The sequence below is a fragment of the Mytilus trossulus genome, chromosome 2 (genome assembly GCF_036588685.1).
Source record: "Mytilus trossulus isolate FHL-02 chromosome 2, PNRI_Mtr1.1.1.hap1, whole genome shotgun sequence".
NCBI classification, from domain to species: domain Eukaryota; kingdom Metazoa; phylum Mollusca; class Bivalvia; order Mytilida; family Mytilidae; genus Mytilus; species Mytilus trossulus.
The window spans coordinates 76,551,840-76,576,231 of NC_086374.1; the positions used below are offsets into that span (position 1 = coordinate 76,551,840).

Here is a 24,392-nt window from a genome sequence, read left to right on the forward strand (position 1 = left end):
AATGGTATACTTGATTTAATTTGTTTTTTATTGGTTTACGTCAATAACATTTCAGAAAATTTTTGTTTCTTGATACTTTTTATACGACCGCAAAATTTGAAAAATTTTCGTCGTATATTGCTATCACGTTGGCGTCGTCCTCTAACTTAAGTAAAAGTGAATAGAAATCTATGAAATTTTAACACAAGGTTTATGACCACAAAAGGAAGGTTGGGATTGATTTTGGGAGTTTTTATCCTAACATTTTAGGAATTAGGGGCCAAAAAGTGCCCAAATAAGCATTTTCTTGTTTTTCGCAGTAAAAGTAAATAGAAATCTATGAAGTTTTGACACAAGGTTTGTGACCACAAAAGAGGTAGGGATTGCTTTTAAGAGTTTTGGTTCTAATAGTTTAGGAATCAGTGGCCAAAAAGGGGTCCAAATAAGCATTTTCTTGGTTTTCGCACCATAACTTTAGTATAAGTTAATAGAAATCTATGATATTTAAACACAAGGTTTATGACCATAAAAGGAAGGTTTGTGTCGATTTTGGGAGTTTTGGGCCTAACAGTTTAGGAATAAGGGGCCCAAAGGGTCCAAAATTAAACTTGTGCTGAATCCAAACATGTACTTAGATTTTTTATTATGGGCCCAGTTTTCAAGTTGGTCCAAATCAGGATTTAAAATTATTATATTAAGTATTGTGCAATAGCAGGTCTTTTCAATTGCACAGTATTGCGCAATGGCAAGAAATATCTAATTGCACAATATTGTGAAATAGCAAATTTTTTTTTAATTAGAGTTATCTTTCTTTGTCCAGAATAGTAAGCAAGAAATATCAAATTGCACAATATTGCGCAAAAGCAAGATTTTTTTTTAATTGGAGTTATCTTTCTTTGTCCAGAATCAACTTAAATCTTTGTTAAATACAATATACAATGTATATTCACTTTTTACTACCAACTGATAAATTAAAATAATCTTTACCATTCAGTGATAACAAGCAGTTTTTTTACATCTTAATATTTTATGATGTATTTAAATGAGTAGTTATTGTTGCAAACTCCATTAGAAATTTTTATTGAGATTAGTTTTGGAATAAGGGAGAGGGGGATGTGATTAAAAAAATTCGGTTCAATTTTTCTCATTTGAAATTTCATAAATAAAAAGAAAATTTCTTCAAACATTTTTTTGAGAGGATTAATATTCAACAGCCTAGCAAATTGCTCTAAGAGAAAACAAAAAATTTAAGTTCAAGAACACATTCATTCTGTGTCAGAAACCTATGCTGTGTCAACTATTTAATCACAATCCAAATTTAGAGCTGAATCCAGCTTGAACGTTGTGTCCATACTGGCCCCAACCGTTCAGGGTTCAACCTCTGCGGTCGTATAAAGCTACGCCCTGCGGAGCATCTGGTTACATTTTAATATTTTATCTGTATTTTGAAATGAGTAGTTATTGTTGCAAACTTCATTAGAAATTTGAATTGAGATCAGTTTTGAAATAAGGGAAAGGGGGATGTGAAAAAAAAATTGGGGGGGGGGGGGCAATTTTTTTCATTTCAGATTTCATAAATAAAAAGAAAATTTCTTCAAACATTTTTTTGAGAGGATTAGTATTCAACAGCATAGTGAATTGCTCAAAGGCAAAAAAAAATTTTAAGTTCATTTGACTACATTCATTCTGTGTCAGAAACCTATGCTGTGTCAACTATTTAATCACAATCCAAATTTAGAGCTAAATCCAGCTTGAATGTTGTGTCCATACTTGCTCCCACCGTTCAGGGTTCAACCTCTGCGGTCGTATAAAGCTGCGCCCTGCGGAGCATCTGGTTGGTCCTGTTTTCAAATTGGTCTACATTAAATTCCAAAGGGTCCAAAATAAACTTAGTTTGATTTTAACAAAAATTGAATTCTTGCGATTCTTTGATATACTGAATCCAAACATGTACTTAGATTTTTTATTATGGGCCCAGTTTTCAAATTGGTCCAAATCAGGATCCAAAATTATTATATTAAGTATTGTGCAATAGCAAGAAATTTTCCATTGCACAGTATTGAGCAATAGCAAGAAATCTTCAATTGCACAGTATTGTGCAATAGTAAGTCTTTTCAATTGTACAGTATTGCGCAAAAGCAAGAAATATCTAATTGCACAATATTGTGCAATAGCAGCAAAATTTTTTTAATTAGAGTTATCTTTCTTTTTGCAGAAAAGTAAGCAAGAAATATCTTAATTGCACAATATTGAGAAATAGCAAGAAATTTTTTAATTGGAGTTATCTATCTTTGTCCAGAATCAACTTAAATCTTTTTTATATACAATATACAATGTATATTCACTTTTTACAACCAACTGATAAATTAAAACAATCTTTACCATTCAGTGATAACAAGCAGTTTTTATACGACCGCAAATTTTGAAAAAATTTTCGTCGTATATTGCTATCACGTTGGCGTCGTCGTCGTCGTCGTCGTCCGAATACTTTTAGGTTTCGCACTCTAACTTTAGTAAAAGTATATAGAAATCTATGAAATTTTAACACAAGGTTTATGACCATAAAAGGAAGACTGGTATTGATTTTGGGAGTTTTGGTCCCAACATTTTAGGAATTAGGGGCCAAAAAGGGCCCAAATAAGCATTTTCTTGGTTTTCGCACTATAACTTTAGTTTAAGTAAATAGAAATCTATGAAATTTTGACACAAGGTTTATGACCACAAAAGAAAGCTTGGGATTGATTTTGGGAGTTTAGGTCCTAACAATTTAGGAATTAGGGGCCAAAAAGGGACCCAAATAAGCATTTTTCTTGGTTTTTGCACCATAACGTTAGTATAAGTTAATAGAAATCAATGAAATTTTGACACAAGGTTTATGACCACAAAAGAAAGGTTGGGATTGATTTTGGGAGTTTTGGTTTGAACAGTTTAGGAATTAGGGGCCAAAAAAGGGCCCAAATAAGCATTATTCTTGGTTTTCGCACAATTACTTTAGTTAAAGTAAATAGAAATCAATGAAATTTAAACACAATGTTTATGACCACAAAAGAAAGGTGGTATTGATTTTGGGAGTTTCGGTCCCAACAGTTTAGGAATTAGGGGCCAAAAAGGGACCCAAATAAGCATTTTTCTTGGTTTTCGCACCATAGCGTTAGTATAAGTAAATAGAAATCTATGAAATTTAAACACAAGGTTTATGACTATAAAAGGAAGGTTGGTATTGATTTTGGGAGTTTTGGTCCCAACAGTTAAGGAAAAAGGGGCCCAAAGGGTCCAAAATTAAACTTTGTTTGATTTCATCAAAATTGAATAATTGGGGTTCTTTGATATGCCGAATCTAACTGTGTATGTAGATTCTTAATTTTTGGTCCCGTTTTCAAATTGGTCTACATTAAGGTCCAAAGGGTCCAAAATTAAACTTAGTTTGATTTTAACAAAAATTGAAACCTTGGGGTTCTTTGATATGCTGAATCTAAAAATGTACTTAGATTTTTGATAATTGGCCCAGTTTTCAAGTTGGCCCAAATCCAGGTCCAAAATTAAACATTGTTTGATTTCATCAAAAATTAAATAACTGGGGTTCTTTGATATGCCAAATCTAACTGTGTATGTAGATTCTTAGTTTTTGGTCCAGTTTTAAAATTGGTCTAAATTAAAGTGCAAAGGGTCCAAAATTAAACTAAGTTTGATTTTAACAAAAATTAAATTCTTGGGCCTCTTTGATATGCTGAATCTAAACATGTACTTAGATTTTTGATTATGGGCCCAGTTTTCAAGTTGGTCCAAATCAGGATCTAAAATTATTATATTAAGTATTGTGCAATAGCAAGTCTTTTCACAGTATTGTGCAATGGCAAGAAATATCTAATTTCACAATATTGTGAAATAGCAAAATTTTTTTTAATTAAGAGTTATCTATCTTTGTCCAGTATAGTAAGCAAGAAATATCTGCAAGAATTTTTTTTAATTGGAGTTATCTTTCTTTGTCCAGAATCAACTTAAATCTTTGTTATATACAATATACAATGTATATTCACTTTTTACTACCAACTGATAAATTTAAATAATCTTTACCATTCAGTGATAACAAGCAGTTTTTTTACATCTTAATATTTTATGATGTATTTAAATGAGTAGTAATTGTTGCAAACTCCATTAGAATATTTTAATTGAAATTAGTTTTGGAATAAGGGAAAGGGGGATGTGATTAAAAAATTGGGTTCAATTTTTCTCATTTGAAATTTCATAAATAAAAAGAAAATTTCTTCAAACATTTTTTTGAGAGGATTAATATTCAACAGCATAGTGAATTGCTCTAAGAGAAAACAAAAATTTTAAGTTCATTTGAATACATTCATTCTGTGTCAGAAACCTATGCTGTGTCAACTATTTAATCACAATCCAAATTTAGAGCGGAATCCAGCTTGAATGTTGTGTCCATACTTGCCCCAACCGTTCAGGGTTCAACCTCTGCGGTCGTATAAAGCTACACCCTGCGGAGCATCTGGTTTACATCTTGATATTTTATGATGTATTTAAATGAGTGGTTATTGTTGCAAACTCCATTAGAAATTTTAATTGAGATCAGTTTTGGAATAAGGGAAAGTGGGATGTGAAAAAAAAAATTGGGTGGGGTGGTTCAATTTTTATACAACCGCAAAATTTGAAAAAATTTCGTCGTATATTGCTATCACGTTGGCGTCGTCGTCTGCGTCGTCGTCGTCCGAATACTTTTAGGTTTCGCACTCTAACTTTAGTAAAAGTGAATAGAAATCTATATAATTTTAACACAAGGTTTATGACCACAAAAGGAAGGTTGGTATTGATTTTGGGAGTTTTGGTCCCAACATTTAAGGAATTAGGGGCCAAAAAGGGCCCAAATAAGCATTTTCTTGGTTTTCGCACTATAACTTTAGTTTAATTTAATAGAAATCAATGAAATTTGAACAAAATGTTTATGACCACAAAAGGAAGGTTGGTATTGATTTTGGGAGTTAAGGTCCGAACAGTTTAGGAATGAGGGGCCAAAAAGGGACCCAAATAAGCATTTTTCTTGGTATTTGCACCATAACGTTAGTATAAGTAAATAGAAATCTATGAAATTTAAAAACAAGGTTTATGACCATAAAAGGAAGGTTTGTATTGATTTTGGGAGTTTTGGTCCCAACAGTTTAGGAATAAGGGGCCCAAAGGGTCCAAAATTAAACTTTGTTTGATTTCATCAAAATTGAATAATTGGGGTTCTTTGATATGCTGAATCTAACTGTGTATGTAGATTCTTAACTTTTGGTCCCGTTTTCAAATTGGTCTTCATTAAGGTCCAAAGGGTCCAAAATTTAACTTAGTCTGATTTTGACAAAAAATGAATCGGTTGGGTTCTTTGATATGCTGAATCTAAAAATGTACTTAGATTCTTGATTATTGGCCCAGTTTTCAAGTTGGTCCAAATCGGGGTCCAAAATTAAACTTTGTTTGATTTCATCAAAAATTGAATAAATGGGGTTCTTTGATATGCCAAATCTAACTGTGTATGTAGATTCTTCATTCTTGGTCCTGTTTTCAAATTGGTCTAGATTAAAGTCCAAAGGGTCCAAAATTAAACTTGGTTTTTAACAAAAAATGAATTCTTGGGATTCTTTGATATGCTGAATCCAAACATGTACTTAGATTTTTTATTATGGGCCCAGTTTTCAAGTTGGTCCAAATCAGGATCTAAAATTATTATATTAAGTATTGTGCAATAGCAAGTCTTTTCAATTGCACAGTATTGCGCAATGGCAAGAAATATCTAATTGCACAATATTGTGAAATAGCAAATTTTTTTGAATTGGAGTTATCTTTCTTTGTCCAGAATCAACTTAAATCTTTGTTATATACAATATACAATGTATATTCACTTTTTACTACCAACTGATAAATTAAAATAATCTTTACCATTCAGTATAACAAGCAGTTTTTTAACATCTTAATATTTTATGATGTATTTAAATGAGTAGTTATTGTTGCAAACTCCATTAGAAATTTTAATTGAGATTAGTTTTGGAATAAGGGAAAGGGGGATGTGATTAAAAAAATTGGGTTCAATTTTTCTCATTTGAAATTTCATAAATAAAAAAGAAAATTTCTTCAAACATTTTTTGGAAAAGATTAATATTCAACAGCATAGTGAATTGCTCTAAGAGAAAACAAAAATTTAAAGTTCATTAGAACACATTCATTCTGTGTCAGAAACCTATGCTGTGTCAACTATTTAATCACAATCCAAATTTAGAGCTGAATCCAGCTTGAATGTTGTGTCCATACTTGCCCCAACCGTTCAGTGTTCAACCTCTGCGGTCGTATAAAGCTACGCCCTGTGGAGCATCTGGTTCTCATTTGAAATTTCATAAATAAAAAGAAAATTTCTTCAAACATTTTTTTGAGAGGAATAATATTCAACAGCATAGTGAATTGCTCTAAGAGAATACAAAAAAAATAAGTTCATTAGAACACATTCATTCTGTGTCAGAAACCTATGCTGTGTCAACTATTTAATCACAATCCAAATTTAGAGCTGGATTCAGCTTGAATGTTGTGTCCATACTTGCCCCAACCGTTCAGGGTTCAACCTCAGCGGTCGTATAAAGCTGCGCCCTGCTGAGCATCTGGTTTATATCCTTTTGGATTTATTAACTTAAATGTAAATGTATATGTATCAAGGTACATTAAAAGAAAATGCACTAAAACAATGTTGAAATTTGGCCAAAAAAATATAATTGGACCATTTTTGTTTTACGTTGCCCAGATATGATCTTTTAAAAAGGTATATGCAGGCGGAGCATCATCTGTGTTCCGAGGGACACATTCCCAATTTTATTTTATAAATGTATTATTATAGAAAAGAAGATGTGGTATGACTGCCAATGAGACAATTCTCCACAAGAGACCAAATGACACCGAAATTATAAGTCATTCATGATGAAAAAAGACAAACATTTAGACACGAAGATTGACTTTTCATTTGACCATTTACAGGACGTATAATGGTGCAAAAAAAATGATTATCTATTTGAATTAATCTACATATATAATTATTTGGAAACATCACATTTCAGATATTTAAAGTATATTCTAGGTGTAAATAAGAAAGCCTCAAATTTAGCAATGTTATCAGAGATTGCAAGATTTCTTTTTATTTTTCTGTCATTATATCTATGGTAAAATATTTACACAGGCTTAACAAGTTGGACAAAGGGCTACTTTATGATGCTTATGTTTGTAATAAAATTTTAGATGCAGAAAACATTAATTGTTGGTATTCATCTATGAAATATGTACTGCAATCACTTGATATACAAAATTTAGATACAAAGCTCAATAAATTAATTAAATTTGTAAAATGTAAACTTTGTAATAGTTTTAAAACATTTTGGTTGGTCAAAAGATCTGAAACCTTATCACAAGGTAATAGTAAATTAGAAAATTATTTCAACCTCAAGACATTAATTGTTGGTATTCATCTATGAAATATGTACTGCAATCACTTGATATACAAAATTTAGATACAAAGCTCAATAAATTAATTAAATTTGTAAAATGTAAACTTTGTAATAGTTTTAAAACATTTTGGTTGGTCAAAAGATCTGAAACCTTATCACAAGGTAATAGTAAATTAGAAAATTATTTCAACCTCAAGACTGACTTTGTAAAGGAGTCTTATTTATCAATTAAAGATTTTAGTATAAGAAGAGCTATATGTAAAATGAGAATGAGTGCTCATGATCTTAGAATTGAGAAAGATAGATATAGTAAAAAATACGTAGAGAGAACTCAACGTCTATGTCATCACTGCTTATCACATGGATCAAATTATATTGAAGATGAGACCCATTTTACAGTAAATTGTCCATTATATGATGAACAGAGGAAATTATTATTTGATAAAGTTATCACTTTTTGTACTAATTTTAAAGAACTACCTAATGATAAGAAATATTTCTTGCTGTTCACAAATTAGCATTTACCAACTCTCATATACCTAGGAAACTACATTATTAAAGGTTTAGAAATAAGATCCAATGTAAACAAAATATTTGAAGTATATAATATTTTACTGTTACAAGATTTAATATAATAGTTATATAAAACACATGTTGTGTTAGGCTCTGATCCTGTCCATAACGTTATAGTATGGTATTAGTTTTCTGTTTTGCTTTTTCCAATCATATTGTGTTGTACAATGATGCCCTTTATGGGTTCTTGATTAGATTAATAAAATTCTTATCTTATCTTATCTTATACTATTGTCGGTCCGTCCGTCGTCAAATTTTGACATTTACTCAAAAACGCTTTAACAAATTTGCATTAAACTTTGGTGAATTGTTCATACCTATTGACATGAGCTCCCATTCAATTTTTGGATTGTAGTCCTGTTATATTATGTTGTCATTTCAATGTTATATTTAACTTTGCCATTAAAGTGCGAGGTTTGGCATGCCACAAAAGCAGGTTCAACCCACCACTTTTATTCCCCTTTTGGTGTCCTGTACCAAGTCAGGAAGATGGCCATTGTTATATTATTGTTCGTTTCTGTGTGTGTTGCATTTTAACGTTGAGTCGTTTGTGTTTTCTCTTATTTTTGAGATATTGAAATAAGACGTGGCACGGTACTTGTCTATCCCAAATTCATGTATTTGGTTTTCATGTTATATTTGTTATTCTCGTGGTGTTTTGTCTGATGCTTGGTCCGTTTCTGTGTGTGTTGCGTTTCGGTGTTGTGTCGTTGTTCTCCTCTTATATTTAATGCGTTTCCCTCGGTTTTGGTTTGTTACCCCGATTTTGTTTTTTGTCCTTGAAATTATGAGTTTTGAACAGCGGTATACTACTGTTGTCTTTATTTGTTAACAAAGCGTAATAAGGACGTCATATTAGAATGAAACTTCGGTGAATTGTCTATATCTATTGATATAAGATCCCTTTTAGAATTTTATAAAATTTAGATTAAATATTTTCGAGTTGTGGGGTTTTAAAGATAAATAAATGGTTGATTTTCCAGTTTTCAGACAATTACATTTCCGCAATTCTCGTGAAACTGGTGAAATGTTTATATCTATTGATGTAAGCTCCCTTCTGATTTTTATAAATTTCCATCATGACTGAGAAGTAATTGATATTTATTATTTGAAAATGCGACAGGCATATTATGTGCTGATGGCGCAGCTGTTTATTGGATTTTGAATTAAAATTTGACACTGGGTTAGTGCAAAAGTCAAAGGTTGGGATTTATTTTGGAGGTAATTGTCCAAATCGTACAGAAATTAAGCGCAAAAAAGGGTATAATACAAGCGTGTTTCTAGTTTCAGGCAACAATTCGTGTTTGAGTGTATTGATGTCTCTTAAACTGTACCACATTTTACAAAAAGAAACAGATAAAGTTTGAATTTTGGGGTTGTCGCTAAATTTTCTAGAGTTATTCCCCTTTTCCAATGGAAAAAAGTTCTGAGATTTTTGTTTCCATTCTCTAAATTAAGTTTGAATCAATCAAATTTTTATGAAACTTATACACAATACTTATTACCACAAAACTCAGACAATTAGGGGCCTCGATGGTCGAGTGGTATAAGTAGTAACTACTGTATTCACTAGCCAGTCAACACTGAGGTTGTGAGTTTGAACCCTGCTCGTCTGGGTGCACCCGAATATAATCTTTATTGATTAGCATGGTCAGTTTTCCTATGGAAGGCCAGTGATTTTCTCCTGGCACTCTGGCTTCCTCCTCCAATAAATGTGGCTGCCACGTAATAGCTTAAATGCAGTGCTTAAAAGTGGCGTTAAAACATCAAAAATCAAAATCAATCAGAATAAGTAAAAATTTTGATAGGGTCAATTTTACTGTTCTTCATGTGTGTCCCTTTATAACTTTTTATCATATACTTGTATAAGATATTACTAAAATTTTACAGTTCAATAAAATTTGAAAATATCAAAAGGCTATGAAAGGATTACTAGGTTTATTAACAGGATTCCTAAGAATTTCCATAGCGAGCTGATAAAGGAACCTTTATTGCCTGCTTCCGATATGTTATCACATGCCTTTTCGTTAATTTCCGTGACGTTTATCACATGCAACTTCGTGCATCTCCGGAATTTGGTTTGAAAACGAAACAGAACGCAGAAAATGGCAAGTGATAAGACTTTTCCTAAAATGGTCGAGGAGCAAAAAATGAATTAAGTTAAACTTATTTTGAAAGACATAAATGAGTTGACAATGTTAATGGAGAACATGATAATTGTTGTGAAAAGATAAATAAATGCTTGTAATAGCATGCAATAAAAACAATTAAAGTTAAGAGTTTTTTGTTATTGTCTGTAAATATTATCTGAAAATGCAAAGACAAACAAAATTAAATTTTAATAGTTCTTGTCTGTATTTCTTCTGATGAAGTATATGATAAAAAGATAATTACATGGTATTTTTCATATCAGACCCTTTATCAGCCCTCGTTCATGATATTAGACCTCGAAGCCTGCGGCTCTTGGACTGATATCATAACCTTGGGCCGATAAAGGGTCTGATATGAAAAATGCCATGTAATAATCTTTACATAGCATATGCAAGTGGGGGCATCATCTGTGTCCCATGGACTTTTCCCTGATGTAAGCTGAGTAATTGATCTCTGCTACATATGTATTTGTGTATTTTTACAGTAAATGATATGAAAAAAATCGGTTCTTTTAGTTTGACAAAGATCTTACACAGTAAATGGAGAAACAAATTATGGATGTATATAAAACTTTTTTGAATAAATCATAATCAGAGGAAAAAATAAAGGTTTGCATTTTATTATCTTCATATCTTGCATTAGAGTAAATATGAGAAAGATTTGAAAGACTTTATGTTTGTAGATTGTGTATAACCTGTTCCAGTGTGCAGCATTCACACTCATGGCTATCATGATAATGAGATTGAAATTGTTCATGACACCCCATCTTTGCTTGATTACATCTATGTTAGCATCAAAAAAGGTAAGTGTTTAACTATTCTAAGTATATCAAAATATTTCAATGGAAGATTGTCTTCAAAAGAGAAAGATGAGGAGTTTTGATGGCTCAATCAAAATTTGGAGATGGTGCAAAAGTTTGAAGACATATCATGAAAATAATTACGTGTTTCTATGACAGTGTCGAAACTTTAAACACCATTTTAATCATCAACAGTCAATTTTGACATGTTATTTGCACTTAAATTAAGAACAGGTTGAAACAACTCTTTTATTTTATATATGTTGTGTACAAGATGTAAGTTTGTACAAATTATAATTTGTTCAGGGTTTTTTGTTTTTTTGACACATATCTTCTAGCACCAGGGGATACAGGTTTATCTTCTAGAATGTACTTGTTTAATGTTTAAAATTCAAATTAATATACTTCAACCTATCATTTAGTACCATTCTCCTTGTCCTCAAACGTGAAACGAGGATACCTGAATGGTTTGAATGCTAATTTTATTTTTCTCCTTATACCATATTCATATCCATAAAAAGTCTTTTTGTGGTCTTATAATGTTTTTTTTATCAATGCTCAGTATTAGACTGTATCGTGTAGTTGTGAAAATTTCACAGAAATATGCGAAACCAAAGGCTGTGTTCTTGCACCATCCATTTGTGTTACCCAGTTCATAAAACACTTAAAACGTGTACAAAAAATCTGTACAAATTATAATTATACCCCCGCTTTAAAAAAAGGGGTATACTGTTTTACCTCTGTCTGTCCGTCAGTCCGTCAGTCAGTCCGTCCCATGAAACTTTCGTCACATTTTTTCCAGGAACTACACATCCACCCTTTCTGTAATTTGGTATCAACATTTATATATGTCAGCCATACCGTGTGATGCGTTTTCAGATTCATCATTCATCGACTTCCTGTTTACCGAACACTTGTATGATTTTACACATGATAGCCAAGTTGAAAATTTTCGTCACATTTTTCTCAGGAACTACAATACAAGGATTTCTGAAATTTGGTTTCAGGGTTTATCTAATCCAGCTATACCGTGTGATGCGTTTTCAGATTGATCACTTGACAACTTCCTGTTAACCGAACACTTGTATGATTTTACACATGATAGCCAAGTTGAAAATTTTCGTCACATTTTTCTCAGGAACTACATTACACGGATTTCTGAAATTTGGTTTCAGGGTTTATCTAAGTCAGCTATACCGTGTGATGGGTTTTCAGATTGATCGCTTGACAACTTCCTGTTTACCGAACACTTGTATGATTTTACACATGATAGCCAAGTTGAAAATTTTCGTCACATTTTTCTCAGGAACTACAATACAAGGATTTCTGAAATTTAGTTTCAGGGTTTATCTTAGTCAGCTATATCGTGTGATGGGTTTTCAGATTGATCACTTGACAACTTCCTGTTAACCGAACACTTGTATGATTTTACACATGATAGCCAAGTTGAAAATTTTCGTCACATTTTTCTCAGGAACTACATTACAAGGATTTCTGAAATTTAGTTTCAGGGTTTATCTAAGTCAGCTATACCGTGTGGTGGGTTTTCAGATTGATCGCTTGACAACTTCCTGTTTACCGAACACTTGTATGATTTTACACATGATAGCCAAGTTGAAAATTTTTGTCACATTTTTCTCAGGAACTACAATACAAGGATTTCTGAAATTTAGTTTCAGGGTTTATCTTAGTCAGCTATATCGTGTGATGGGTTTTCAGATTGATCACTTGACAACTTCCTGTTAACCGAACACCTGTATGATTTTACACATGATAGCCAAGTTGAAAATTTTCGTCACATTTTTCTCAGGAACTACAATACAAGGATTTCTGAAATTTAGTTTCAGTGTTTATCTTAGTCAGCTAAATCGTGTGATGGGTTTTCAGATTGATCACTTGACAACTTCCTGTTAACCGAACACTTGTATGATTTTACACATGATAGCCAAGTTGAAAATTTTCGTCACATTTTTCTCAGGAACTACATTACAAGGATTTCTGAAATTTGGTTTCAGGGTTTATCTAAGTCAGCTATACCGTGTGATGGGTTTTCAGATTGATCGCTTGACATCTTTCTGTTTACCGAACACTTGTATGATTTTACACATGATAGCCAAGTTGAAAATTTTCGTCACATTTTTCTCAGGAACTACAATACAAGGATTTCTGAAATTTAGTTTCAGGGTTTATCTTAGTCAGCTATATCGTGTGATGGGTTTTCAGATTGATCACTTGACAACTTCCTGTTAACCGAACACCTGTATGATTTTACACATGATAGCCAAGTTGAAAATTTTCGTTCTCAGGAACTACAATACAAGGATTTCTGAAATTTGGTTTCAGGGTTTATCTTAGTCAGCTATACCGTGTGATGTGTTTTCAGATTGATCACTTGACAACTTCCTGTTAACCGAACACTTGTATGATTTTACACATGATAGCCAAGTTGAAAATTTTCGTCACATTTTTCTCAGGAACTACAATACAAGGATTTCTGAAATTTGGTTTCAGGATTTATATAAGTCAGCTATACCGTGTGATGCGTTTTCAGATTCATCACTCGATAACTTCCTGTTTACCGAACACTTGCATATTTTTACACTATTAATATTATCCACTTGCGGCGGGGGTATCATCAGTGAGCAGTAGCTCACAGTTTCACTTGTTTGTACAACATTACAACTTGTACACAACATATATACACTTGCATATAGTTCGTTTGTATATCAACATTTTTAATAATTAATCAGTTATAAAGAATTTTGAAAGTATTTTGTTAGTTTTCTTTGCATTTGTTAGTCACTATGCCTGGGTTTAAAGTACCAATAGTTAATGAATGTGGGGCCAAAAACAAGCGTTTTTGTAGTTAAAGTTTTAGGAAAATAACTAATGTGTAAGTGAATGTATCTCTCTGGAAATTTTCCACAAGGTTCAATATCACAAAGAAAATTTTTGGATTAAGTTTGTGAGTAATTCCCTCAAAGGTTCCGGAATTATTGGCAAAACAGGGGCCATATTTCGAGGTTCATACTTCTTAAATTTTTCAAATATAGTTTTTTGGGATGAGGATTGATTTTTTAGCTCACCTGGTCCAAAGGGCCAAGTAAGCTTTTCTCATCACTTGGCGTCTGTTGTCGTTAACTTTTACAAAAATCTTCTCCTCTGAAACTACTGGGCCAATTTAACCAAACTTGTCCTCAATCATCATTTAGGTATTTTGTTTAAAAAAACGTGTCAGAGGACCCGGCCAACCAACCAAAATGGCCGTCATGGCTAAAAATAGAACATAGGGGTCAAATGTGGATTTTGGCTTATAACTCTGAAACAAATCTTCTGACATTGGGTAAAATTGTTTATCAAGTGAAGATCTATCTGCTCTGAGATTTTCAGATGAATCGGACAACTGGTTGTTGGGTTGCTGCCCCTGAATTGGTAATTTTAAAGAAATTTTGTCGTTTTTGGTTATAATCTTGAATACTATAATAGAAAGAAATAAAATGTAAACAGAAATAATGTTCAGCAAAGTAAGATCTACAAATAAGTCAACATGACCAAAAATGGTTAGTTGACCCCTAATGGGCATCCACTTGGCGTCCGTCGTCGTCGTCGTTAACTTTCTATATTTTGAACTTCTTCTGAAGAACCACTGAATGGAATGGAACCAAACATAGCATGAATGATCCTTATGAGGTTCTGACCAAGTGTTGTTAATTTGTAGTCGATTCATCATCCAAGATGGCCGCCAGCGGGGGACTTAGTTTAACATAGGACCCTAGGGGAAATGCATACAAATGACTTCTTTTAGAGAACCACTGAATGGAATCAAACCAAACATGGCATGAATGCTCCTTATGAGGTGCTGACCAAATGTTATTACTTTGTAGCCGATCCATCATCCAAGATGGCTGCCAGCTGGGGACAGTTTAACATAGGACCATATGGGAAATACATACAAATGACTTCTTTTAGAGAACCACTGAATGGAATGAAATCAAACATGGCATGAATGTTCCTTATGAGGTGCTGACCAAGTGTTGTTACTTTGTAGCCGATCCACCTTCCATGATGACTGCAAGCTGGGGACTTAGTTTAACATAACTGAAGGACGCCTCCGGGTGCGGGAATTTCTCGCTACATTGAAGGCCTATTGGTGACTTTCTGCTGTAGTTTTTATACGACCGCAAATTTTGAAAAAAAATTCGTCGTATATTGCTATCACTTTGGCGTCGTCGTCTGCGTCGTCGTCGTCGTCGTCGTCGTCGTCGTCCGAATACTTTAAGTTTTCGCACTCTAACTTTAGTAAAAGTGAATAGAAATCTATGAAATTTTAACAAAAGGTTTATGACCATAAAAGGAAGGTTGGTATTGATTTTGGGAGTTTTGGTCCCAACATTTTAGGAATTAGGGGCCAAAAAGGGCCCAATTAAGCATTTTCTTGGTTTTCACACTATAACTTTAGTTTAAGTTAATAGAAATCTATGAAATTTTGACACAAGGTTTATGACCACAAAAGAAAGGTTGGGATTGATTTTGGGAGTTTTGGTTTCAACAGTTTAGGAATTATGGGCCAAAAAAGGGCACAAATAAGCATTATTCTTGGTTTTTGCACAATAACTTTAGTTTAAGTAAATAGAAATCAATGAAATTTAAACACAATGTTTATGACCACAAAAGAAAGGTTGGGATTGATTTTGGGAGTTTCGGTTTCAACAGTTTAGGAATTAGGGGCCAAAAAAGGGCACAAATAAGCATTATTCTTGGTTTTTGCACAATAACTTTAGTTTAAGTAAATAGAAATCAATGAAATTTAAACACAAGGTTTATGACCACAAAAGAAAGGTTGGTATTGATTTTGGAAGTTTTGGTCCCAACAGTTAAGAAAAAGGGGCCCAAAGGGTCCAAAATTAAACTTTGTTTGATTTCATCAAAATTGAATAATTGGGGTTCTTTGATATGCCGAATCTAACTGTGTATGTAGATTCTTAACTTTTGGTCATGTTTTCAAATTGGTCTACATTAAGGTCCAAAGGGTCCAAAATTAAACTTAGTTTGATTTTGACAAAAAATGAATCGGTGGGGTTCTTTGATATGTTGAATCTAAAAATGTACTTAGATTCTTGATTATTGGCCCAGTTTTCAAGTTGGTCCAAATCTGGGTCCAAAATTAAACTTTATTTGATTTCATCAAAAATTGAATAAATGGGGTTCTTTGATATGCCAAATATAACTGTGTATGTAGATTCTTCATTTTTGGTCCCGTTTTTTCAAATTGGCCTACATTAAGGTCCAAAGGGTCCAAAATTAAACTAAGTTTGATTTAAACAAAAATTAAATTCTTGGGCCTCTTTAATATGCTGAATCTAAACATGTACTTATATTTTTGATTATGGGCCCAGTTTTCAAGTTGGTCCAAATCAGGATCTAACATATTATATTAAGTATTGTGCAATAGCAAGTCTTTTCAATTGCACAGTATTGTGCAATGGCAAGAAATATCTAATTTCACAATATTGTGAAATAGCAAATTTTTTTTTAATTACAGTTATCTTTCTTTGTCCAGAATATTAAGCAAGAAATATCTTATGCAAGATTTTTTTTTAATTGGAGTTATCTTTCTTTGTCCAGAATCAACTTAAATCTTTGTTATATACAATATACAATGTATATTCACTTTTTACTACCAACTGATAAATTTAAATAATCTTTACCATTCAGTGATAACAAGCAGTTTTTTTTACATCTTAATATTTTATGATGTATTTAAATGAGTAGTTATTGTTGCAAACTCCATTAGAATAGTTTAATTGAGATTTTTTTGAGAGGATTAATATTCAACAGCATAATGAATTGCTCTTAAGAGAAAACAAAAAAATTAAGTTCGTTAGAACACATTTATTCTGTGTCAGAAACCTATGCTGTGTCAACTATTAAATCACAATCCAAATTTAGAGCTGAATCCAGCTTGAATGTTGTGTCCATACTTGCCCCAACCGTTCAGGGTTCAACCTCTGCGGTCGTATAAAGCTACGCCCTGCGGAGCATCTGGTTTTTTCTACGGTCGGGTTGTTGTTTCTTTGACACATTCCCCATTTCCAATCTCAATTTTATAGCTTGAATGTTCCTTTCCTCATTTTTAGCTCACCTGGCCCGAAGGGCCAAGTGAGCTTTTCTCATCACTTGGCGTCCGGCGTCCGTCGTCGTCCGTCGTCGTCCGTCGTCGTTAACTTTTACAAAAATCTTCTCCTCTGAAACTGCTGGGCCAAATTAATCCAAACTTGGCCTTAATCATCATTTGGGTATCTAGTTTAAAAATTGTGTGGCGTGACCCCGCCAACCAACCAAGATGGCCGCCACGGCTAAAAATAGAACATAGGGGTAAAATGCAGTTTTTGGCTTATAACTCAAAAACCAAAGCATTTAGAGCAAATCTGACATGGGGTAAAATGTTCATCAGGTCAAGATCTATCTGCCCTGAAATTTTCAGATGAATCAGACAACCTGTTGTTGGGTTGCTGCCCCTGAATTGATAATTTTAGGGAAATTTTGCTGTTTTTGGTTATTATCTTGAATATTATTATAGATAGAGATAAACTGTTAACAACAATAATGTTCAGCAAAGTAAGATCTACAAATAAGTCAACATAATCAAAGTGGTCAGTTGACCCCTTTAGGAGTTATTGCCCTTTATAGTCAATTTTTTACCATTTTTCGTAAATCTTAGTAGTCTTTTACAAAAATCTTCTTCTCTGAAACTAACAGGCCAAATTTAAACAAACTTGTCCGCAATCATCATTGGGGTATCTAGTTTAAAAAATGTGTGGCGTGACCCGGCCAATCAACCAAGATGGCCGCCATGGCTAAAAATAGAACATAGGGGTAAAATGCAGTTTTTGGCTTATAACTCAAAAACCAAAGCATTTAGAGCAAATCTAACAGGGAGTAAAATTGTTTATCAGGTCAAGATCTATCTGCCATGAAATTTTCAGATGGATCGGACAAACCGCTGTTTGGTTGATGCCCCTGAATTAGTCATTTTAAGGAAATTTCGCTGTTTTTTGTTATTATCTTGAATATTATTATAGATAGAGATAAACTGTAAAGAGCAACAATGTACAGCAAAGTAAAACTTAAAAATAAGTCAGCATGACCTAAATGGTCAATTGACCCCATAGGGAGTTATTGCCCTTTAAAGTCAATTTTTAACAATTTTCATAAAATTTGTAAATTTTAATTAACATTTTCGACTGAAACTCTTAGGCCAAGTTCAATATAGATAGAATGTTTGTAAGCAGCAAGAATGTTCAGTAAAGTAAGATGTACAAACACATCACCATCACCAAAACACAATTTTGTCATGAATTCAAATGCGTCCTTTGTTTAATATTCACATAGACCAAGGTGAGCGACACAGGCTCTTTGGAGCCTCTAGTTTTTATATGATTTCAAAAACCCAAGTAGAATCAGGTGAGCGATACAGGCTCTTGAGAGCCTCTAGTTATAAATTTGTAATATGTTGTAGGCCTTGACGAGTTATAAAATAAAACACAAAATAAAACATAGGTCACCGTGCTTGTTTTCGAAAAAATTGAGGCTGAAAATTAGGGATTTGTGCAATTTTGTAAAAAATATTAGGCAATGTTAAAAAAATTTGGAGCAGATATTTTTCGTCGTAAATTATTAAGATCAGGTTTAATCTGAAGCTGTGATAAGTGACAAAAAGGAAAACAATAAATCACTACACGATTAACTTTACAATTATTCAAGCCTTGCTTGTCATTGCGGACCAGATGCTCAAAGTGGTATTTTTTTAAACCTAAAAAAATTGAAATAAACTTTCTGAAAATTTCATTTTTATAATTTTTCTGCATAAATTGCATTTTGTCATTCTTTCTCCAAATCCCAAATAAAAAATATAGGTCACCGTGCTTGATTCCTTGATAATTATAGTATAACTAATCGCCGTATTTGAATTTAAAAAATAAGACAACGCGTGACCGAATGACGCATGGATTAAACGAGTGTGCAGCACGAGTTTAATCCATAGCGGCGTTCGGTCACAAGTTGTTTCATTTTTGATATTCAAATACGGCGATTAGTTATTCTTTTTATTACATTGGCAAATGGCTTTTTTTTATGAAATTAATGTAGAAAATGTAAGGAACTATATGTTTTTCCTACACATTGACAATTTGTTTTGATCCGACGTTATCGGCGTCTTGACAACGCCTATTGTTGTATGACGTCAGAGAGTGAAAAAACTACGTTTATTTCGTTTATTTCACATGTGAAATAATCGGTTTTTATTTAACTGGGAAATCAATGTAATTCATTGCAACCAATGTAATAAACGCGATTTATCCTAAAAATTGCGTCCCCCATTTGTAACCTCAACGTTAGCACTAAAGTGCACGACGTTGCTGGCAAACAATTTTGACGTTATCTCTGCAAATGACAGGAGACATTTTTCAGATGTATAAATATTGCTTGTAACATGTGTAAATTACTATCTATAAATTAGTAATATTGTTTCCGGAAATAAAAGCATGTGAGTAAGAAATCCCTCTCTGTTTGTGGTCTAAGTGAGAAACATCTCAAGAAAAGTTATTACGGACTTGATAATTTTTACGGCTTTTATAATTAGAGACTAGGTAATTTAGAACTTGACATACAGGTACATTTACTGTGCACACTTGTATATTATCAGTCGGAAAGCTGACCCCGGTTTGACCCTATTTCTTAAAGCAACAATGGACGTCATGCGATTACCATATATGGGCATATTTTTACCAAAAAAAAGTGAAGCCCGTTTTTTGGAATTTGTAGTACTTTGCATAAATTAAAACTAATTTCCTTTAAAGTTAACATTCTTGAGTATATAAGAAATATATTACTCAACTCATTTATGGATTTAACTCATTTTTTTCTCTCAAATGAGTCTTCAAAGTCAAGAAAAAAATTGGTCACAGAAAATTAAAATCGTAATTTTCTTTCTTCACTTCTCGGGAAGCTATGCTGAATTTAAGGTGGTACCCAACACTTTAACTAAAATTAATTTGGCTCGTTTAATTTTCTGAAAATTTTGACAAAGTATTTACTTTGACCCTTTGACAAAAATATAAAAAATTCAAAAAATTTGAACCAACCGTTTTATCAGAAAAATTACACTGGTTATATAGTAGTTTGACAAAAACTTATTTTGATCTTTGAAAAGCTTAATTTACCCCTAACAACACAACGTAATTAAAACGTTTAGCTGATTTTACAGAGTTACCTCCCTGTAGTGTTAGGTACCACCTTAAATTATGTTATGTAACATAACTTGGACTATGATATGTCAAATTTGTGCCAGTTGATATGCTAAGATACGCAAATGTGCCAGTTAGATGTGTCGATATTTCTGACGAAGCGGGTTAAAGTTGTTAAAACATTTATTAGATTCATAAACTATCCTGGATTTTTATCAAACATGGACAGAAGCTTCTTACAATCAAAAGATGGTTTTGAGAGGAATATTTTTATCGAATTTTTCCCCTCATTTTTGTTGAGCTTGCGATTTACAGCAAAAGTAGGCGAAACACTAGGTTCCGCGGAATCCTTACGAATTTTTAATTAATTAGACAAACTGGTTTTGAAAGGTATTAATTGATAAAATAAAAAGTATTTGGACTGTATCAGTTGACCGAAATTTGAAATATACAGGTTCCGGTTTACAAAGGGTATATTTTAATAAAGACTTAAGTGCAGACGAAAGGACTTTAGTTTTCGGCTGGACTTGACAGGAATCTGTTTTAATCAGGCTCTGGTTTACACCAATTTGACTGTATGAGTCTATCATGATGTTTAATTGTTCAAATTTAGGTTTTGCACATCTATACTGATTTTCGTGTTGTTTCAACACATCTTGTCATATCTGCTTTACCTCCTGTTTGCTGATAGTTTGAAATTTAACTACTCATTGATCAAGGAAATATTTCATTAAAACTACTATTGGTATTCAGAGCTGGCTACTTACTATCCATGCATGTTTGTGTCCAAATGTGTTGTTGAAATTGCAGATTTCCGAATTTTTTGAGAGGGGCCTATTTGTATTGTACTAACACATCTAGGTAGTTTTCAAATAATATTCATTAAGAAATGTCCATAGCTTTCAAAATTATTTATGAAGAATGTTAACTGACAATTCTATTTAAAACAAAGCGTTTGTTTTAGATTTTTGGGTGGATTGGAAGCAGAGAAAAACAGTTAGTTTTAGTGACAATTATTGCAGCTGGAATGACATACCAGGGTGTAACTAATCTCCAACACCAGTGGTCTATAATGGGAGAGTACAGTAATGTTCCATTGGAAGAACTAGTGGATTGGATCAATGCAAAGACTTCAAAAAGTAAAGTACAATTTGGTTTTAAAAACATGAGTATAATACTTGTTTGGTTACTAATGGGTCTGACCAAATGAGTAATTAGACTATATAGGTATTTTTCGAATAATTATGATTTCCTTTGAAGAAACACCCAGCTCAACATCTTAACAAAATTGACACACTTTATACTTTCTGAATTCTTTTACTTTTTCTTAGTGTTTAAATTAATATTTCAGAATCAACATTCTTCTTATTTCTGCTTAGTTTCATATATTTGGTGTGTTGTTGCTCATATTCATACATTCTTACTGCAATTGTATGATTCGCACGGTAGGTATTGTGTCCGGCTATAATCGTAGTTTTTCGAATGAATCGGCCCTTTTTTCGAGTGTAAATCAAGCTTTTTCCAGGGATAAAACATGCAATAATGTCAGTTAACTTCTTTTCCTTAATAAGCCCCCTACCGACGAAAAAAGGGGGATACATTTTTTTAATTCGGGTTGGGGTCAATATGGACCAGCATAGTGTGTTGCACAAACTAAATAAAACGGGAGTCATTTGTTTTAGGTTTTTTTGGAGGGCTGGGGCAGTTCGCAACAGCATAGTGTACTGCACAAAATATAATATAATATCAAATCATATAACCAATTCTAAGTTCATTGACTACAGTTATTCTGTTTCAGAAACCGATTTTGTGTCAAATATTTAATTACAATCCAAATTCAGACCTTTGTCAAGCCAATATTGTGTCCATGTCCCCCCTCCAATGGTTCAAGGTTGGGTCTCTGGGGTCGTATCCAGCTGCACTCGGTGAAGCAATTTATTATAAAAGATTATAAAAAGACATTCTTTTGTATATTGTTTTGAAGAATTTTGTCGCAGGTTTGTTTGTTATTTTGTATAAACAAGATTTCTGAATGTCATATATATATTTTTAACCGGATTTTCGAAGGAAATATCTGTTATTAATTTCGGGAAGTCAACGGATGGCTGCCAAGACTTGTCTCCTTAATAACATGAAAACACTTTGACTTTTTTTTCATATTTAGATTTGTTGTTACCTGTGACTAAATGAATGTCAAGTTCAATTTTCACGATTTAAGCTTTTCTCCTAGTCAATTATCACACCTTTTTGATTTCTAAAAGTTTTTTGTTTTTAATGTGATTGATTTATTTCTCTTTGAAAAGAAATGGTTGATTATATATATAACAATTGATTACACTAACATGACTAGTTTTCACCCGTTGATATATAAGAGAATTTCGTTTATGTCTCACACGATTAACAAATTTATTTGAAAAATGTATTATTTTCTAAGTGTTGGTGATTATAAGACGTAATGCACGATGTTCGTACATGTAAGCGTAACATAACGATGCGAATATTTCATAACGTTCAAACCAAAACTTCGACTGAAACATTGTTTTTAAGCTAGTGCGACATTCTTGTAAGACTCTGCAAAAAACGACTGTGCTTTTTAACTACTTTGAAAATTGAAAATTTGATGTATATTAGATTTTTGAAAAATTAAGAAAAATAACATTTAAAAAATCATAAAATTCTACTCTGATAAGCAAACAATTGACGTAAATAAGGGTGAATTCCTTTTTACGTCAAAAGATGGCGGTGCGACAACCTTGTAATACAAGCCTTTGAAAAATCGCTCATAAATTGCCATATATCATTTTTCAGGGTATTTGTCTTTAAATTCATAAGGTTTAGCAAATTAGCACTGATGTAGTAGATACAAATACTAATCTTTTTCCATTTTAAATAAATGTTCTTTGATTCTCAAATCTGGAATCCAATTTTTTTCCCGTGGGACAGATTTGCCCTTGTAGCATGGAACACTTTTTTTTCTATGGCATCATCATAAAATCATAAAAAAAAATGCATAAAAGACTGAAGGAATCTTTCTGTTAAATAATAGAAAAAAAAGTTTTTTTAAAATATTTAGTAGTTAAGACCAAAATCATAGTTTAGTGGTTACAATAAATAAAATATGTTATGCGGGACAACATAAAAATCTCTCTTTTTTGTCGAGCCTTCGACTTTAGTTGAATAAGCGAGACTAAGCGATCCTACATTCCGTCGTCGGTGTCGTCGTCGGCGGCGTCCACAAATATTCACTCTGTAGTTAATTTTTTGAAATTTCATAACTTTCTTAAACTATACTGGATTTCTACCAAACTTGGACAGAAGCTTGTTTATGATCATAAGATAGTATCCAGAATTAAATTTTGTAAAAATAAAATTCCATTTTTTCCGTATTTTACTTATAAATGGACTTAGGTTTTTCTGCATGGAAACATAACATTCACTCTGTGGTTAAAGTTTTTAGAATTTTAATAACTTTTTTAAACTATCCTGGGTTTGTACCAAACTTGGACAGAAGCTTAATTATGATCATAAGATTGTATCCAGAAGTAAATTTTGTAAAAATAAAATTCCATTTTTTCTGTATTTTACTTATTAATGGACTTAGTTTTTTCTTTGGGGAAACATTACATTCACTCTGTGGTTAAAGTTTTTGAAATTTTAAATTTTAATAACTTTTTTAAACTATCCTGGGTTTCTACCAAACTTGGACAGAAGCTTGTTGATGATCATAAGACAGTATCCAGAAGTAAATTTTGTAAATAAATAAATCCATTTTTTCCTTATTTTACTTTTGAATGGACTTAGTTTTTCTGCGGGAAAACATTACATCCACTCTGTGGTTAAAGTTTTTAGAATTTTAATAACTTTTTTAGACTATCCTGGGTTTGTACCAAACTTGGACAGAAGCTTATTTATGATCATAAGATTGTACCCAGAAGTAAATTTTGTAAAAAGATAACTCCATTTTTTCTGTATTTTACTTTTAAATGAACTTAGATTTTCTCCAGTTAATATTACATACAGTCTGCAGTTAAAGTTTTCAAAACATTTTATTAGATTCATTAGCTATCCTAGATTTTTACCAAACTTGGACAGAAGCTTCTTACAATCATAAAAAAGTATCAAGAGGAATATTTTTATTGATTTTTTTCCTCATTTTTGTTGAGCCTG

The 24,392-nt window shown here is 32.4% G+C and overlaps 1 protein-coding gene across 2 annotated transcripts in view; it reads left to right on the forward strand.

Moving 5' to 3' along the window:
- Positions 1-24,392, forward strand: part of LOC134708031 (protein C-mannosyl-transferase DPY19L1-like) — a 311,728-nt gene that overhangs the window by 239,730 nt on the left and 47,606 nt on the right. For both annotated transcript variants that reach the window (XM_063568274.1, XM_063568275.1), the window contains 2 exons: positions 10,864-10,983; positions 21,190-21,364. In XM_063568274.1, coding sequence (XP_063424344.1) covers positions 10,864-10,983; positions 21,190-21,364 — 295 coding nt within the window. The remainder of the gene's footprint in view (positions 1-10,863; positions 10,984-21,189; positions 21,365-24,392) is intronic.